The 19,378-nt window shown below is 43.0% G+C and overlaps 1 protein-coding gene across 3 annotated transcripts in view; it reads left to right on the forward strand.

The window, feature by feature from the left end:
* Window positions 1-19,378, forward strand: part of Parn (poly(A)-specific ribonuclease) — a 167,485-nt gene that overhangs the window by 4,869 nt on the left and 143,238 nt on the right. For 2 of the 3 annotated variants that reach the window (XM_042283507.2, XM_042283509.2), the window contains exons 6-13: window positions 1,851-1,911; window positions 4,003-4,147; window positions 5,805-5,867; window positions 6,791-6,829; window positions 7,563-7,605; window positions 9,865-9,945; window positions 12,093-12,149; window positions 17,088-17,165. In XM_042283507.2, the coding sequence (XP_042139441.1) occupies window positions 1,851-1,911; window positions 4,003-4,147; window positions 5,805-5,867; window positions 6,791-6,829; window positions 7,563-7,605; window positions 9,865-9,945; window positions 12,093-12,149; window positions 17,088-17,165 (567 nt within the window). The remainder of the gene's footprint in view (window positions 1-1,850; window positions 1,912-4,002; window positions 4,148-5,804; window positions 5,868-6,790; window positions 6,830-7,562; window positions 7,606-9,864; window positions 9,946-12,092; window positions 12,150-17,087; window positions 17,166-19,378) is intronic. The other variant, XM_042283508.2, reaches the window with a different exon arrangement.

Genomic DNA, 19,378 nt, shown 5'->3' on the forward strand with positions numbered 1-19,378 from the left:
TGAGACTTGGTCCCATGAGGGTCAGGCTGGTTTCAAACTTACTAAGTAGCCAAGGATTACCTTGAACTTCTGTTTCTCCTGCTCGATGTGTGTCACAGATCTGCCTTTGTCTTTAATAAATGGTAAAATAATTGTATGTATACCCAAGAATTTTCCTAGAATAAATGTCACTGTGATTAATTTATCAGCAAATGGTTGATTTGTCTACCTATTTTATACGTCTGTGTCTGGGGTTGTGTGAAATTTCTTGGGTGAAAAGGGGTTTCTAGTGGAAAAAGTTCAAGCAGCCCTGGTTTGGCACTTAGTAGACAGAACGCCTCTCCAGGCCCTTTTTAGTGTGTCTGTGAGAGAGGAGTGTTGGCATGGCTATGTGAGACTTTAGGAGAACTGGGAAACTGCAGTAGCTACAGTATTATTCTCCTCTTTAGGTACTTTGAGGAAGGGCTTCATGATTTGGCCAAATTCATATAAAATCTCTAAAATTATTTACTCAGCTTTAATGAATCTATTCACATCTTTCATCTTCTAGGTACAGGATATATTTGTTTAGTTAGGTTTTCTCAGGGATTATGCTCTCTGGATCTTGAACATTAAAATCAAACAATTGACTAGGTGGTGGTGGCACCTGCATTTAATCCCAGAACTCAGGAGGCAGAGTCAGGTGGATTTCTGTGAGTTTGAGGCCAGCCTGGTCTATAAAGTGAATTCCAGGACAGCCAGAGCAGTTATATAGAGAAACTCTGTCTTGAAAAACCAAAAGAAAAAAAAAAAAAAAAAAGGAAAAAAAAGAAAGAAAAAACCATCCAACTCGCCAGGTCTGGAGGCACAGGCCTGTAATCCCAGCTACTTAGGAGACTGAGGCAGGGAGCAAGAGAGCTCCAACTATCAGTGGGCTACACAGTGAGGACAAAGCTGTCTTTGACAACTCAGTGAGACCCTGTCTGAAAAAACAAAAAGCAGAGTGCTGAGGATACAGCTCCATGGTAGAGCACTTGCAGAGCATGTATGAAGCTGTAGGTTCAATCCCCACTTAGAAACAAAAACAAGAGCCCACAAGGAAAGAATATTTAGGGCTGTGAGTGCAGCTAGCTCATTTGGTGGAGTGCTGGCCCAGCAGGAATGAAGCTTTGGAGCCCATCCCAAGACCCGTAGACTGGGAGTGGCCGTGCATAGCTGCAGCCTCAGCTCTCCGGAAGCTTCAGGATTAGGAAGTCCAGGGCCATCATTTTCAGCCACATGGTGAGTTCTAGCTAGCCTGTGCCTCAGAAAAACAACACACACCAATAGGAGACAAAAGAAAACACCCAATTAAGATTTTGAGCCTTCAAGACTGGTAAGATGGCCAAGGGGGTAAAAGTGCTTGCTTTGAATTCTACAGGTTGTCCTCTGACTTCCACATGTGCCTGCCATTCCACCACCACCCCTCTTACACACACACACACACACACTATACTACTAATGATAAGATGTGGGCCTTCTGTATCCGACTCAGTGTAGATAATGCCTTACATTCCTTCAGTTTATACTCGAGGTTGTGTGAATGTACTTTATTTCTGTTTACAGCCTCACAGTCAGTATCGTAGCAGAGGGCAGGATCCTTCTTCAATGTGGAGTTATCTGTCCACTCAGTGGATTTTAATATTATAAAACAGAGAATGTTTTATAAAGCTACTAAGGGGAAGAGCCATGGTGTTTTAAGTGAATGAATAGTCATGGCAGCTATGGCTAAAGACTTTTGACCTTTGGCCTGCTTCTTTCTTGTTGGGTTGTCATGGTTACTTGTCTGCATCACCCCTCTGCTGTTTTGACACTGGCCTTGAATGTCACTGACATTGTGTTGTTTGTTTCAGAGTTCCAGCATTGACTTCCTAGCGAGCCAAGGATTTGACTTTAATAAAGTGTTTTGCAGTGGTAAGACTGGCTTTGTAGTTGATAAACCTTTGAAATCCTTCAGAAGTAAATCTCATATCTCATTTTGCTTAAGAATCATCATGTTTTAAAAGCCTTTTTTTTTTTTTTTTTTTTGGTTTTTCGAGACAGGGTTTCTCTGTGTAGCTTTGCGCCTTTCCTGAACTCATTTGGTAGCCCAGGCTGGCCTCGAACTCACAGAGATCCGCCTGCCTCTGCCTCCCGAGTGCTGGGATTAAAGGCGTGTGCCACCACCGCCCGGCCTTAAAAGCCTTTTTATTTTATCAATTTAGAGTCCATCATGTAGACAGTGCTAGGTTTCATGTGCAGCACTGGGGTTACAGATGTGTGCTGCCTTATCTAGCTTGTCCGTGGGTGCTGGGGCTCCAGACTCTGCTCCTCATGGCTTCATAGCAGGTGTTTAACTGACTGAGCTATATCCTGCACCTCTTTATTTAATTTTTTATTAAAGAAAAATTTACATTTATGTATTATGCCTGTACCGCAGAGCTCAGAAGAGGATTTTGTATACTCTGCGGCTAGAGGTAAAGGTGTTTGTGAGCTGTTTGAGTGGGTGCTGGGATCTGAACTCAGGTCCTCTGGAAGAGCAGCAAATGCTTTTAACTGCTTCAGCTCCATGCTCTTTTTGTAAACCTGGTTAATTTTGAGGTGAGCAGGAGAGTAGTATTTCCTTAAATTATAATGAGGCCTCTTAAACTCTGACTTAATAGAGAAGAGTTCATCATACCCCTTTAGGATTTAGTTACGTCTATGTCCAAATGTAGGAACAGTTCTAGTTTCTGCCAGTGTGACAGGTGCATATAATACTTAGCACCGTATTCTAGTCTTTCGGTCACAATATTCCCTTATTCATTACCGTATATCTTATAATTGGAGATAACTCATGAGGAGAGGTGTGGTCTATATAGTTGGCACGATTCTAAGGGCTTACCTGTAAGGATGTGGGACTGGACAGCATGCTGAGAAGGGACAGTGGTTTCCTCATGTCCCATCCTCAGTGAAGAACATGAGGCCTCTTTATCAGGGAGGTGACTATTAACTATTTACAGAACAGTAGTGCTGGAATATTGGATAGTAGCACATGGTAGAATGGCCTCCCTTAAATGTTTGAGAGTAAAGGTGGCAGGTCAGGAGGTTAAGTCCGTGGAAGAGCACTCGCTAGCATAGGTGAGACCCCGTCTCGTCCTTAGTACTGCAAAAGGAAAAGGAAAAGTAATACTTGGGAGTCAGATGTGGGGTGGCTGCCTGCAATCCCAGTAGTTGGAAGCCGAGGCAGGAGTATTGCAAGTTCAGTGCCAGCCTTGCTACATAGCAAGAGACCTGGTCTCCAAAACAGAAGGCCCGGAATAACTCTTCTGCTCTGTGACTTGCAGGCATTCTCCAGGAGCATGAGCTCTGGCTTGGCATTGTTGTATGCCTACCCCTTCTCTTGCCCAGGGTGACTTCAGCATCCAACAGGATGATCAGAAATGCCCAGTTTTGTGTATTTCTTGAGGAAATGCTAACTTGGATTGATTTTGTTGTCAGTTAACATAGTGAGTTCCAGGAGAGCCAGGGCTACATGGTGGGACCTTGACTCAAAAAACAAAAACAAACAATTAAAAATAGTTTGTGTGAGGGCTGGACACATGGCTCGGAAGTTAAGAGTGGTTGCTTTTCTTTTAGAGGGCTGGAGTTCGGTTCCTACCACCCACATCTGGCACCTCACAGTTGCCTGTAACTTCAGTTCTAGGGGATCCAAGGTCCTTTTCTGATCTCTGCAGGCACCTGCACAAGATACATACACATACATATAAATAAAAATAAATTTATAAGAAGAGTTTTCTGGGGTGGTGGTGGTGCACACCGTTAATCCCAGCACTCGGGAGGCAGAGGCAGGCGGATCTTTGTGAGTTCGAGACCAGCCTGGTCTACAGAGCGAGATCCAGGAGAGGCGCAAAGCTACACAGAGAAACCCTGTTTCGAAAAACCGAAAATAAGGAAAAAAAAAAAAAAAAAATCAAAAGAAAGAAGAAGAGTTTTCTGTTTGAAATTATGATTTCTTCTAATTTATTCTTTAAACAATATGTGTAGGAATTCCATATCTGAATCAAGAAGAAGAAAGACAGCTGAGAGAGCAATTGGATGAAAAACGTGCTCAGGCCAATGGGGCAGGAGCTCCGACAAAATGTCCTGTGACAATTCCTGAGGATCAGAGGAAATTTATTGACCAAGTAATGTAAGTTCCTAAACAGACATTGTACGGCACGGGCTTCAGGCTGTCTCACACTGGGCAGCACCTGCAGGGTACCTATGTAGGTGTGATGTGAGAGGCAGGCTTTAGTTGTGTCTTATTGGAGGATGTCTGTCTCTCACACCTACTTGTGTTTCACATGCACAGGTGTGCACAAGTTGATATGAGAGGCCATCTCTTGATTGTGGCAGGACTTCTGTCTTCTACACCAACTGTGCTTCAAATGCACAGCTGTTCACACAAGTATAAATGTGAGTTGCAGGCTTTAATTGTGGCATATCTAAATATGGGCAATAACAGCAAGTTGCATCATGTTTGGACCTGTTCCATGCTACTGTGGGGCCTCAGTAAGTGTGCAGATGTCTGGACCAAGCTTTCTCAGAACATTGTCCCGTATACACTTTTTGTTTCTTACAGTGAAGTTTTTGACAGACAGATATGCCCTGGGAGGAGTATCTAGTCTTGTATAGGTTAGTTACCAATGTAATAGCTTTATTAGAAAAGTCAAAAATATATTACTAGTATTGATGAATTCTTTCTTAAAATAGAAGTTTTGTGCATGTGTAAGTGGTATATATACACATATGTGTGAGTGTCTGCATGAGAAGGTCAGAAAAGGGGGTTGGGTATCCTGCATCACTCTTTGCTTTATTACTTTGAGGTGAGTTTCTTCCTGAACCTGGAGCTAGGCTGGCCATCAGCATGGTCCAGTGATCCTCCTGTCTCTGCAATGCTCCTCCTCACCACTGCGGTCATGGCTATATGTTAAGCCCTGCCTGACTTGTTGGTGTTAGGATCTTACTTGCCCTCATGGTTTATAGCTAGCATTCTTAACTTGTTTCTGTAGCTTTAACATTGATTAATTGTTTGAGAAATTGTTATAATTTTAAGAATTTCATCGAAAGCATATGTAAAAACACACCTATTTTCTTTGGTTTTGATTACCTTTTTGATTTGCTCAGAATGTATGGAAAGAAGACCTATAAGCATAAGAAATATGTTCCGGGCGTTGGTGGCACACGCCTTTAATCCCAGCACTCGGGAGGCAGAGCCAGGCGGATCTCTGTGAGTTCAAGGCCAGCCTGGGCTACCAAGTGAGCTCCAGGAAAGGCGCAAAGCTACACAGAGAAACCCTGTCTCGAAAAACCAAAAAAAAAAAAAAAAAAAAAAAAAAAAAAAAGAAATATGTTCTTGGGATTGGGAATATAATTTAGTTAGTAGAATGCTTGTCTGTAATGCACAGAGCCTAGGGTTTGGTTTCCAGCACTGCGTGAATTGAGTGTAGTGGTGCACATCTGTAATCCTGGGAGGGAGGACCAGGAAAAGCAGAAGGTCAAGCTGTCTTCAGTACATAGCAAGTTTGAGGTCAGCTTGGGATACATGAGACTATCTCAAACAAGAAAAAAGGGGAAAAACTAGACTGCTTTTGTGGGGCGGGGGGGCATGTTCCAGAGATAGAATTCAGGCTTTGTTCACGTAGACAAGTGCTGTGCCCCTGGCGTCTCCCCAGCCCACTATTTACATTGCTTTTGAGTGTAACTATTGCTGGTGACTTTGAGTATGGGTTTTGAGTACAATGACTGTTCTGATCACTTCATTCCTTCAAGGTACTGATGGTCATTGTCTGATTCTTCCTCATCAGAGAGAAGATAGAGGACTTCCTACAAAATGAAGAGAAGAGCTTGGATCTAGAACCATGTACTGGGTCAGTTGCTGTTTGTTGCATGCATTCTTTTTTAGGAGAGGAGTTCTGCTTTTTGATGTGTGTTCTCTCCCTCCCTCCCTCTCTCCCTTCCTCCCTCCCTCTCTCCCTTCCTCCCTCCCTCTCTCCCTTCTTCCCTCCCTCCCTTCCTCCCTCCCTCCCTTCCTTCCTTTCTTTAAATTCTTTTTCTTTTTGTTTTTTTGGGACAGGCTTTCTCTGTATAACAGCCCTGGCTGTCCTGGAACTTACTCTGTAGACCAGGCTGGCCTGGAACTCAGAGATCCCCTGCCTCTGCCTCCTGAGTGCTGGGATTAAAGGCGTGCGCCACCATGCCCAGCATGTGTGGTCTTTTTACAACATCCTTATCAATAGTCTTTCTGTCATAGGTGTGCTCCTCAGATTTGTAGCGCTAACACAGTGGGAGTGTTTGTCTGCTGAGACTCAGAATGAATACTTTGTCCCATCCCTGGACAGCACTTAGCCTTTAGGTTGTGCCCAGGAGCAGCATCATTGGCCTGGAGGAATGCTAAACTCATGAGGAGGACCTCAGAAGAGAAGGATTCACTGTCAGGCCACTCCTGTTCTTTTAATTTCTCTCTACAGAGAAAAACCAAATCAGCATGTGAGAGTATCTCAGCATCTTTCCCCCTTTTACTTTATGACACACTTCACAAAGGTGTTGGAATGCAGTTGTAGGAAGCAATATATTTGACCATAATTTCTACCTAGTCTCTAAAAGCAATATAGTAACTTTAAAAATTTGAAAAAGGCAAAGGATGAGTCTTTCCATCTCAGAAATGTGCCTATATATGTTGTCCATACCATTTTCTAATGAGGACACTAAATTCAATCTTTCTCATGCATCAACTGATCAGTTAGGGTTCACTCTTAATAGCCCAAGTTAATTCCTTTTTTTTGTTTTATAGGTTCCAAAGAAAACTTATTTATCAGACTTTGAGTTGGAAGTAAGTATTTAAATTAGATGTGAGGGAGCTCTCAAGGACAGGGATTTAATAAAGTATAATCTTTGGTCCCATTGTTCTTGAAATTTTCAGTTATGGGTGATTTGACCCAATAATGTCCCTAGTCAGTTCTTAAATTGATTGCCCTTTTTCTGTTACCACTTTGTATCTATCTTAAGGCACATATAACTCCCTCTATTCTATGTGTCTTTGCCCCTCCAAACTAAAAAATAATCTACAGTGTTGTGTACATGGGAATAATCTTGAAGCAGGACAGGAGAGCTGTTGGCTGGCTTGTCTAACCTCCTTTCTTGTCCTTTCCATACATCTAACTCTCTGTGCTTTCCACATCCCTGTCCTCTTTGGCTGCTGCAAACACCAAGGCAAACTGCAGTCCAGCAGCCCCCTTCCCTTTGTGTACCCCATGATGTCTACAGACACCGTCACCATTCAGTTACAGAGTAGGCATTAGGAAGCAAGTGTCCTCTGTGGCAATTAGTTCACTATATTATGAAATACCAAGCATTTTAGAAAGTGCTAAAAATCCTAAAGAGTTCACATGAAATGGATAACATTCCAGTGCATTTAAGGGAAGAGGCAGAGAACAGCGGCTGAAATATTGTAAGTAGGCTCATTGTAAAGTCTTCCTGTGAAGTGCAGTGATGATTGCCCATTTCAGTAAAACTGTCGTTTCTTTTTGAGTCTGCACTGATGGTTTGTTTGTTTGTTTGTTTAGGTATCCCAAAGGCATTCATGTTGAGACACTAGAGACTGAAAAGGTAACCAAAGTTATTTAGTGCTGGCAGTTTGCTAACAGTGGCGCACTGCGGTGTTTATAGGCTGGCTCCCATGACCTGTGACTGTCCTCTCTGAACCTGCTCTTCCTCGTTTGTATTTTGGGACTAAGCATGATGATCTTAAGCTAATGTAGCTTACACTGTTAAGATAAAAAAAATTAAAATTTGGAAGATTTATTTTATGTGTATAAGTGTTTTGCCTGCATGTGGGATGTGTACCATGTGCCCATGGAAGCTAGAAGAAGAATTGGAGTTACAGGTGTTTGTGAGCCACCTGTAGGTGCAGGGAATTGAACTCAGGTCCTCTGCAAGAGCAGTCAGTGATCTTAACTACTTGCTAGGCAAGCATTCCACCACTGAGCTTAAAACCCCAACCCTGATCTTAACTACTGAACCATCTCCCCAACGCCATTTAGTGCTTTTTTTTTTTTCTTCTTTTAATTGTTGATTCAGGTCAGGATTGGTTGTGCAATCCTTTAATTCCAGCACTTAGAGGCAGATAGCATTCTGTAAGTTCCAGGCCAGCCTGGTCTACATAGTGATTTCTGGGACAGCCAGGACTATGTAGAGAGATCCTGTTTCAAACAAAACAAAACAAGCAAAAAACCAACAAAACCAACCAAATGATTCAGTGGATAAGTGGAAGTGAACTTTTTTCCACCTGTTATAAAAAAAAATTTTTTTCTTTTTTAAATTAAAGATTTATTTATTTATTTCTGGGACAGGGTTTCTCTGTGTAGTTTTGGTGCCTGTCCTGGAGCTTGCTCTGTAGACCAGGCTGGCCTCGAACTCATAGAGATCCGCCTGGCTCTGCCATCCGAGTGCTGGGATTAACGGTGTGCACCACAGCTACCTGGAGATTTTTATTTTATGTGCATGGGTGTTCTGTCTGCATGTATGTCTGTGTTCCATGTATTTACAGTGCGGAAAAGGGAATTGGATCTCACGGGACTGGAGTTATAGACAGTTGTTAGCTGCCATGTGGTTCTGATAATCAAACTTGGGTCCTCTAGAAGAGCAGTCAGTGTCCTTAACTGTGGAGCCATTTCTCCAGCCCTCTTTTTCTCTTAAAATTTACACACACACACACACACACACACACATACACACACACACACGCGCGCGCGCACATGCACACATGCACTTGCTTGTCTGTGGCTGTGTGTTGGGAGTTGAGGTGTGTGGAGGTCAGAAGACAACTTGTGAGTCAGTTCTCTCTTCCCAGGGATAGAACTCAGGTTGTCAGAGTTGTCATTAGGTGCCTTTCCCTAATGAACCGAGTCTCTGGCCCTTGGAGTGTGTGTGCTTAATGAATATAAAATATGATTTATGAGAAATAAGACTATACTTATGCAAGGTTTTTTTCTCATGTTCATAAAATATGTGGATGCTTTATTTAAAACTAATTTAAAACTCCTCCTGTGTGGTGGTATTCTAATTGTACTGAAATGTGATTTTGATTGTATGTTAATAAATAAAGTTGCCCGGGGGTCAGAGCTATTAGAGCCATAGCAAGAGTGTGGCGGTGGTGGCACACACCTTTAATCCCATAGATCTCTGTGTGTTCAGGGATACAGCCAGCATTGGAGACATATGCCTTTAAGACCTAGGGGGCTGTACATTCAGACAGTGACGAGGCAGTCACGTGTTTGGGTTTACAACCAATGAGAAGGCAGAACAACATACTATAAAAGAAATGAACAGACAGGATATAGTCTCTTTCAGGAAGCTGGGACACCGCAGGCGGAAGGGTGAGATTTTAGCTCTGAGCTCTGACCTCTCGGCTTTCTCTTTTACATTGTTTCTGTGTTTCTTATTTAATAAGACGGTTAGTTACATCTACACTCCTGCCTCTTATGTCAAAAGTTACATAACCTCTATGGTTCCTATACAAAGTCTTATTTGCACATTCTGTGACTGATTTCAACTGATGTTTGTTAGTTTGAATTCTTAAAACACTGGATGTATCATGGACATGCAGATGTAGAGGGCATCTGTGTACCCGCTCAGCTTTGGCATCATCCCAGAATAGTTTCTGTTGTGCCTGCTTATGCTTTGGCTTACAACTTTTTGGTTGTTTTCTTTTTGGCTTATTGAGATGGTCTTATATAGCTGAGCTGAGACTGGCCGTAGACCAATACATCAAAGTTGTCATTCAGAGTTATAATCACAGCCCTTTGGAGGCTAAGGAGAGGTCAAGATGTTTCCAGACTACTACTGCACATTTGCTTTGTCTTTTAGAAGGAGAGACACATAGTTATCAGCAAAGTGGATGAGGAAGAACGCAAGAGAAGGGAGCAGGAGAAGTATGCAAAGGAGCAGGTAAGTGCACTTTCTATTCCTTTTGAGTAAGAAATGAAAATACAGATAGGATTGACTTCTTTCTGTGTATTTGTGGATCACAGTTGCTGGATCAGTTTGGCCAGCAGATGACCGCTTGTTAAAGGTAATTTTGGTTTGCTTTTGAAGTCCAGTAGGGTCTTAGCCTGCAGTTCCTGATTCTCTTGTCTCAGTCTTCCAATTGCTGGGATTACAGCTATGCACTGCCTTGTCTGCCTTAAGTTGTTATTTTTTCCCAAGTCACCTTGATTGACTCGGAAATTCTAACCCGCCCTATAGCTAGGTATGGTGGTGCATGCCTCCAATCCCAGCCCTTGGAAGGAGGAGGGTGGAAGGTCAGGAGTTCAAGGCCAGCATAAATTACATGAGATCCTGATTCAGAAAAGAAATGAATAACTCCCTCCCCAAATATTTGAAGTGATGTTAACTCTGAGTGCTATTAATTAAGTAATTAATGAGTAATTTAACATAGCTTATTTTTCTCTAAAACAGAAAAGTGTGTAGATTATCATATTTATCTATATTTTCTTAAATTAATTTTATTATTTTAAAAGATGTACTTGTTTTTTCTTTTGAGACAGGCTTTCTCTGTGTAGCCCTGGCTGTCCTGGAACTTGTTCTGTAGATCAGGCTGGCCTCAAACTTAGAGATCCTCCTGCCTCTGCCTCCTGAGTGCTGGGATTAAAGATGTTTGCCACCACCACCCAGTGAAGAGTTACTTTTATTATTTGTATCTATGTGGATGTGTGTGTTTTGTGTGTGTCTTTGAAAGTGAATGCCACATCTACACAAGTGTGCAGAGGCCAGATGAGGGCATGGGAGTCCCTGAAGCTGGAGTTAAATGCATTTGTGAGCTACCTAATGTGATTGCTGGGAACTGAACTTGGGTCCTCTGGAAAAGTAAATAGTGCTCTTAATATCTGTAGCAGGAATCTTAAAAGTTCTTATTAATAAAAACAAACCCAGAGCCAGGTATTGGGGTGAACGCTGGAAGATCAGAGAAGAAGAACAGGCCACAGCCACCTCACCTTGCCAATTCCTTAGCTGATCCTGTTTCCTCAGACTGGAAGCCTCTGTGTCCTTATCCAAATGGATCTCAGCTGAACTGCTTCTCGAAAGCCTAAAAGCTTAACCAGCTAAAAGTTTCTAGTTTCTGGTCTTCATGCCTTAAATACCTTTCTGCTTTCTGCCCCCACTTCCTGGGATTAAAGGTTCACTTCTTGGGATTAAAGGCATGAATCACCATGCCTGGCTATTTCCAATGTGGCCTTGAACTCACAGAGATCCATGCCTCCAGAAGGCTAGGATTAAAGGTGTGAGTGCCACCATTTTCTTTCCTCTGTATCTGGTGGCTGTTCTGTCCTCTGACTCCAGATAAGTTTATTAGGGTGCACAATATTTTGGGGAACACAATACCACCACAAACATCTGAGCCATTTTCAGATCAAAAAATTTATTTTTTAAATTGTGTGTATGTGTGTGCAAATGCCCCCCCCCCCCCCCAGAAAATTAGAAGAGCCTGTGATATCCCCTAGAACAGGAGTTATAGGTGGTTGTGGGTGCAAGAAAGGAACCTGGGTCCCCAGAAAGAGGAGTGGCACTCCTAACTGTGGTGGTATCTCTCTAGGTTCCTCATTTTTACATGCTATTAGGGATTATTGTTACAAATCCTGTGACACTAAAGCTGTCTCACTTGATGTAAAATTACATTTTGTTGGAGCTTCAGGCTTTAGTTCATTCAAGTAAGGAATGCAATGTGCCTTTTAAAAACTTTATTTCTCATTTGTTACTCTGTGTGTGTGTGTGTGTGTGTGTGTGTGTGTGTGTGTGTGTGTGTGAGAGAGAGAGAGAGAGAGAGACAGAGAGAGACAGAGAGAGACAGAGACAGAGGGAGGGAGGGAGGTAGAGAGAGGGAGGGAGGGGGAGAGAGACAGAGAGGGAGAGGGGCTCATGTCGAAGGACATGCATGTGAAAGTCAATAGAAAGCTTTGAGGAGATGGTTCTTTTCCTCAGCCTTTACAGAGTTCTGAGGGGCACACTCAGGTTTTGAGGCCTGTGTGGCAAGTGCCTTTACCCACTGAGCCCTCTTGCTGGCTCTATTTGTTTTTAATTTAGATTCTTTTACTTAGGAGGAACTGAATGATGCTGTGGGATTTTCAAGAGTCATCCATGCCATTGCTAATTCGGTAAGTCATCCACATTTTGGTTTTGTTTCTAGTTGAATGGCTAAGCACAATATTTAAAATGATGTGTCTAACTGCTTTTGGAAATTGCTCACTTGGTTGCTGTCTTAGTTAGGGCTTTTTTTTTTTTTTTTTTTTTTGGTTTTTCGAGACAGGGTTTCTCTGTGTAGCTTTGCGCCTTTCCTGGAACTCACTTGGTAGCCCAGGCTGGCCTCGAACTCACAGAGATCCGCCTGGCTCTGCCTCCCGAGTGCTGGGATTAAAGGCGTGTGCTGCCGCCGCCGCCGCCGCCGCCGCCGCCACCACCCGGCATTAGTTAGGGTTTCTATTGCTGTGAACAGACACCATGATCATGGCAGCTCTTATAAAGGGGAACATTTATTTGGGGCTGGCTTGTAGTTTAGAGGTTCAGTCCATTATCTTTTTGGTGGACATGGCAGCGTGCAGGCAGAGATTATGCTGGAGAAGGAGCTGAGAATGTAAGAGAAGCTACATTTTGATAGGAAGTCACCTGAGACAACTGGGCATATCCTGATCAGAGGAGACCTCAAAGCCCGCCCCCACAGTGACACACTTCCTCCAACAAAGCCACACCTCCTAATAGTGCCGCTCCTTATAAGCTTAACGGGGCCAATTACATTCAGACTACCACAGTTACCTTGGAATGTTTACCTAGTCCTAAGGAAGAAGTTACCGACATAGGGTGGGCTCCTGCTGTGCAGTGCACCAGGTCAGAGGTCATCATTGCTGAATTGTATCCAAACCAGTTTTCAGAAAGCCTTTGCTGCACAAGTACAGTGGAGTTCCACCCTAAGATGTCCATGTATAGATGTCCATGTGTGAAACTGACATCGTTAGTATAAAATTGAGACTCAGAAGTCAAGGAGCAATTCGAGGAATCCACAGGATAAATAATTACAAGTTGACTTCCTCCACAGAACTCTAGTTCAATTCTGAAATACATCCACAATCTTAGTAATATTAAAGCTTTAAAAATGTACTGGCTGTTTGTGTAAATGTGCTAGAGAATTCTATGGTAGACATCTTTCCTTGGCCCTTTCCGAAAGGCATCCACCTTTTGCATGGGTAAGCGAGGTAGTGCTCTTGCTTGGATAGTAGATCACCTAGGTCTAAGACTTCCTTTTTGGGCAGTTGGATCTGGGAAACGGAGTTGTCTTGTTCCTTAGATGCTTGGCCATTGAGACCCTCTCAGAGTTCCATGCAGGTCTGTCAACATGGGCAGTGGAGAGGAGGCACACCATGTCCTCATTTGAGGATAACACAAATGATTAGAGCCTTCTAAAAGATCATTAGCACAAGGAACTTGTTACTGAAATAGACAGATAAACTGTTCTGAACACAGAATTGTGTGATCCTGGGAAGAGAAAGGGGTGAGTCTCTTCAGCAGCTGCTAAGATCACAGGTCCCCAGAAAAGCAGGTTCTGGTTGCACTTGGTACTGGATGCTTGAGAAGCAAGGGAGCTCATTAACTAGCACAATGATTCAGCTGACTTTTCAAAGTTGAGGCATTTGTTTTCCTGGTACATGGATAGATGTACATGTCTATTTGCTAAACTATATGTACTCCAAAAAATACAAAGACATTAATAGTACCTTTGAATATCTATGTTGCCTAGGCAGATCTGAGAACTGGAAAATGATAGAGATCTCTTCAAAACACTCAGTTTAAATAGAAGGATCTAAATAAAACTATGTTTCCTAGGCTCTAGAGGAAGCAAAGTAGAAAAAAAAGTTGTTACATATCTTAGAAATTAAAATATTTATTATATTCTTTTTTTTTTTTTCCTGAGACAGGGTTTCTCTATGTAGCTCTGTCAGTCCTGGAACTCGCTCTGTAGACCAGGCTGGCCTGGAACTCACAGAGATCTCTTTGCCTCTGCCTCCTGAGTGCTGGGATTAAAGGACTGTGCCACCACAGCCTGGCTTAATTTTTTATTAATATTAATGAGGTCTATGAAGCCAGCAGATAGTAAACACATGTATCTATCTTATCTATCTATCTATCTATTTATTTATTTTTAATTAAAAATTTATTTATGTGTATGGATGTTTTGCCCGAATGTGTATGTGTGGACTTGTGAGTGCAGCTGCCTACAGAATCCAGAAGTGTGTCAGGTCCCCTGGAGCTGGATTTACAGGTGGTTGTAAGTGCCCAGTGTGGATACTGGGAACTGAACCTTTGTTGTTTTGTTTTTTTTTTCTTTTTTTTTAAATTTATTTTTATTTATGTGTAGATGTGTGTATCTGTGTGTACTACATGAGTGTGGGTACCCATAGAGGTCAAAGAAAGATCGAACCTTTGTTTTTAAGATTTATTTATTTATTATGTATACAGTGTTCTGCCTGCATGTATTCCTGCACACCAGAAGAGGGCACCAGATCTCATTCTAGATGGTTATGAGCCACCATGTGGTTGCTGTCCTGGCTCTAGACACACCTGGACAGTGTGTGTACATACAGCAAGAAGTGCGAGTATGGCTGCTGTGGGGTTAAATGAGAATGGCCACCCTAGGCTCACAGGTCTGAGTGCTTGGTCAGGAGGGAGTGACACTATTTCACAGGATCAGGAGGTGTGGCCTAGTTAGAGAAGTGAGTCACTGAGGGTCGGCTTTGAGGTTTCAGAAGCCCATGCCAGGCCCAGAGTCTTTCTTTGCAGATCAGGATGTAGCTCTCAGTTACTGCTCCAGCGCTGTGCACACTGCCCTGCTTCCTGCCATGATGATAATTGACTAAGCCTATGAAACTGGAAGAAAGCCCCAGTTAAATGCTTTCCTTTATGAGAAGAGTTGTCTTGGCCATGGTGTTTCTCACAGCAATAGAACACTGACTAAGACAGCTGTTGACATCTGGCATCTTCCTTCTTCATTTGTTTTCCCAGCCCCCCAATTCCTTCACTTGTCTTGATCTTCATTCAGTCAGCTAGTCTGGCTGACCAGTGATCCCTCCCCGGTGTTTGGATTATAGAAATGTGTGCCACTGCTGGGAATCCAAGCTCAGACCCTCATGCCTGTGAGGCTGACTACTTACTAGCTGAGCCGTCTCCCGAGCCCTGGTTCCAGGCCTGTGAGAAGTGTGATACTGATCAGACCTGCCTTTTATGCAGCTCTTTGACTTCATAGTGTCTAGTCACGATGCTTTCCTCCAAGTCTTGTCTTCCCAGCTTCTCACCTGGATTCAGTTAGGTTTATTCATTAGCATGACTGCCACACATTTTAACATTGCATAGGGACTCAAGACGCATACAGATCCTGATTCAAAACCAGTACAGATTGTTTGGTTTAGGATATTTTATATAAGATTAATTATGTCAAAGAATTAAGTTGAGCTCTGAGTTTGACGTGTTACATGGAGAACCATTGGAACTTCGTAAAAAGCTTCACTGTAGTGCTTCATGCTTTATGTTCAAAATGGAGTCATCTAGCCAGGACCACACAGTGAGTTTCACACAACCTACAGAGGAGACCCTGTGTCAATCAAAACAAAACACCCTTCTTAACCCACAAACAAGTGACGAAAACAAAGAAACAAAATCTGAAAACAAAGCCGAATATGGTGGTGCATGCCTAATTCCAGCACTTGGGGAACAGAGGCACAAGGATTAGGTGTTCAAGGTTATCCTCAGCTACATAGGCAGCCAGAGCTAGCCTAGCTACATGAGGACCTTTCTCAACTCCTACTGCTCTAATCCCCAAAACTAAACCAGCATCAACATCTTCTCCCCATCCCCTGAAGAGTCACAAGGCTGGGACATTCTATTTTAGTAGTTAAATTTTTATGAAAATGCAGCAATTTATTGTACATGTATTGTATTCAGTTAATTGAGAAGCAATGAACGTCACCAGGATGGCTCAGTGGATAAAGCACTTGCCATGCAAGCCTGCTGAACTGAGTCTGACTTCTCAAATCCATGGAAAGGTGGAAAGAGCAAACCTACCCCACACATTTGTATCCCGACCTTCTCCACAGGCATGTTGTGGCATGTGTACTCTCCCCCCCACCCCCCTGTATGTGTACACACACAGGCTAAAAATAATAAACTTTAAAAAAGAAGAGCAGTGACATGCCATGACCCTTTGAACTGTGACATAGATAATGTAGGAAATGAAAGGTTGTTGAGTTTAATAAATTAGGAATTAGTTATTTTTTTATTTTATAGCATTGTTATAAATATATCTTTAAAAATAGTTAGGCTGTTTTAAAGGTGTTTTAAACGTCTTAAAGATATATACTTGAAGTTTTGTTCACAGCTTTTGAAAAGTCTAGTTCTCAGGATTTCAGATTTCATTGTTTAAAAGTGATTCAGTCAAACTTTCTACTCCCAGCCAAGTACCGTGTGTGCTATTTCCCCCCACCCGCTCAGGGAGTCTGAGGCAGGAGGATTGCTATAGCTCAGAAGGTGAGGAGCAGCCTGGGCAGTACAGTAAAACTTATCTTAAAAAACAAAACCACCGTGCGGTGGTGGCACATGCCTGTAATCCCAGCAGCACTCAGGAGGCAGAGGCAGGCAGGTCTCTGTGAGTTCGAGGCCAGCCTGGTCTACAGAGTGAGATCCAGGGTAGGCTCCAAAGCTATACAGAGAAACCCTGTCTCGAAAAACAAAACAAAACAAAACAAAAACCCAACAAAACAAACAAACAAAAAACAACAACAACAAAAACCAAAACCAACAACAAAGAACTACATCAAATTCCTAATAAGAAAAACAGAAAAGTCACTAAGAATGGACACGGTGGGTGTATGCCTGTAATCTCAGCACTTGAGATGCTGAGGCAGGAGGGGCATGAGTTTGAGGCTCATGCAGGTTACCTAGTGAGCAGTGGGCTTGTCTGTCTTTGTTGTGAGACTCTTGTCTTATATGAATCTTACTCTTAAGCCCCGATGCAATTTTGACATGCTTTTCCTAACCTTGTCTTTTCCCAGGGGAAGCTGGTCGTTGGACACAATATGCTCTTGGATGTCATGCATACAATTCACCAGTTCTACTGCCCTCTGCCTGCAGTAAGTGGCTCCGGTGTGACACCCCTGCCTTTCAACTATGACTGCGCTCTCTGCCTGGGTTGCAGTTCCTCAGTTCCTCATATGTGGCATGTCCCCAGGAACTACCTTACTCTTCTTTTTTTTAAAGATTTATTTTATTATTTTATGAGTATAAGTGTTTTGCCCTCATGTATGTGTGTCATGTGCATGCATGCCTGGTGCGCAAGGAGGCCCAGAAGAGGGCACTTTTGGACTGGAGTGAGAGAAGATTCTGAGCTGTGAGGTATCCTGGGTCTTCTGAAAGAGCAGCACATGCTGTTAATTGTTGAACCATCTCTCTAGCCTCTCAGATATCATCTTAAAAACATTTTCTAGGGACCTGGGAAGATAGTTCAAAAGTAAGTTGTGGATGCAAGTTTCTAGCCTTGCCTGTGCTGTTTTGATAGGATGTGTATATGAGCTGTTTTAGCGGTTTGATTGCTGTCAGCTATTGCCAGAGCAAAGCTAAATATTTATTTCCTTGATTGATACTGATGGGTTTGCTCATTTACTACTGCGCAGAGGATAGGCCGTAGGCACCTCTGAAATTAAATTTAGGAGAGCTGGAAGGAAATGGGTGCCACATGATTACACCTGCTGAGCACCCTGAGTCTCCCTGTGGACTTGGATGGCATTTCCGTACTTGGAATCAGGTCATTCGAGCCATTATCACACCTCCAGTCTGCCTTTATACCCTGAGACAGCTATGCCGGGTAATCCCTGATCTATGAAAAGAATTAGGTGATGGCCCAAATTTGGGTTGTATGGCCATAGTTTGCCAATCCATGTATATTAGTCAGGGTTCTCTAGAGAAGCAAAACTGATGGGATAAATTTATATATATAAAGGGACTTTATTAGAATGGCTTACAGCCTGTGGTCCAGCTAGTTCGATGTCTGTCTACCAATGGAAAGCCCCAGAACCCACAAGGCTAGATGTCTCAGCTGGTCATCAGTGGATACTGGAGTCCTGAAGAAGTCAGTTCTCATGCCTATGAGATTGAGAGTAACAGGCAGAGAGAGCAAAGTTCCCTTCTTCCATGTTCTTTATGTAGGTTGCCCCAGAAAGTATGGCTCAGATCAAAGGTGGATCTTTCACCTCAGAAAATCTGGATTAAAGGTATATCTTCTCACCTCAAAAATCCATATTTGCTGGGCGTGGTGGCACATGCCTTTAGCCCCAGCACTTAGGAGGCAGAGGCAGGCAGACCTCTGTGAGTTCCAGGACAGCCAGGGCTGTTACACAGAGAAACCCTGTCTCAAAACAAAACAAAACAAACAAACAATCCAGATTAGAAGTGGGTCTCTCCACTTCCAATGACTTACTTAAGGAAAAAAAAATCCCTCACAGGTGTGCCTAGCTATTTGGGTTTTAGTTAATTCCAGATGTAGTCAAGTTGACAACCAAGAATAGCCATCACACCATGCTTTATTTTTATTTACTTAAAAAACTTTATTTTAGGACTGTCAAGGTGTCCCAGTGGTTAAGTGCCCTTGCTTTTTAGCGGACCTGGGTTTGGTTCCTAGTACCCACACTGGGTGGCCCACAGCTGCTTATAACTCTAGTTCCAGGGGATCTGATGCCTTCTGACCTCCAAGGACACCTGCAAAAATGTAGTGCCCCAAAACTCACCCACATACACATAATTAAACATAAATAATTTTTAAAATGTGTGAGCGTTTTCCCTGCATGTGTGTATGTACACAATTTGCTTGCCTGATGTCACAGAGGCCAGAGAAGTTTGTCAGATCCCCTGAAACTGGAGTTACAGATACTTGTGAGCCACCATGTGGGTGCTGAGAGTTGACCCTGTCCTCTGGAAAAGCAGCAAGTATTCTTAAACAGGAGCCATCTCCCCAGCCCCTACTTACGTAGCCCAGATTGGTTGTGAACTCTTAGACCCAAGTGCTAGGATTACAATCTGCTCCCTGCCCCTTGTCTTCTGGCCAGCCCCTGCTTTAAACTGCTGGAGGTTGGACTCCTGTTTTTATTGCTTCTTGAAAGTTTTGGCTCTTGGATAAGAATTTGGCCTCTTTTACACATCAGCAACCTCTCTCTATGTTTCCTACGTCTCGTTGCCCCATCAGAGGCAACGAGGAGGAGAGCAGTGCACTCGACCACTTGCATATTGGGTCTGCTGGTCCCTTGCTCTAGGGCTTTGCTCTTAAGGTTGCCACCACTTCCATGACAGACCC

The sequence above is a fragment of the Peromyscus maniculatus genome, chromosome 8 (genome assembly GCF_049852395.1).
Source record: "Peromyscus maniculatus bairdii isolate BWxNUB_F1_BW_parent chromosome 8, HU_Pman_BW_mat_3.1, whole genome shotgun sequence".
Lineage (NCBI taxonomy): Eukaryota > Metazoa > Chordata > Mammalia > Rodentia > Cricetidae > Peromyscus > Peromyscus maniculatus.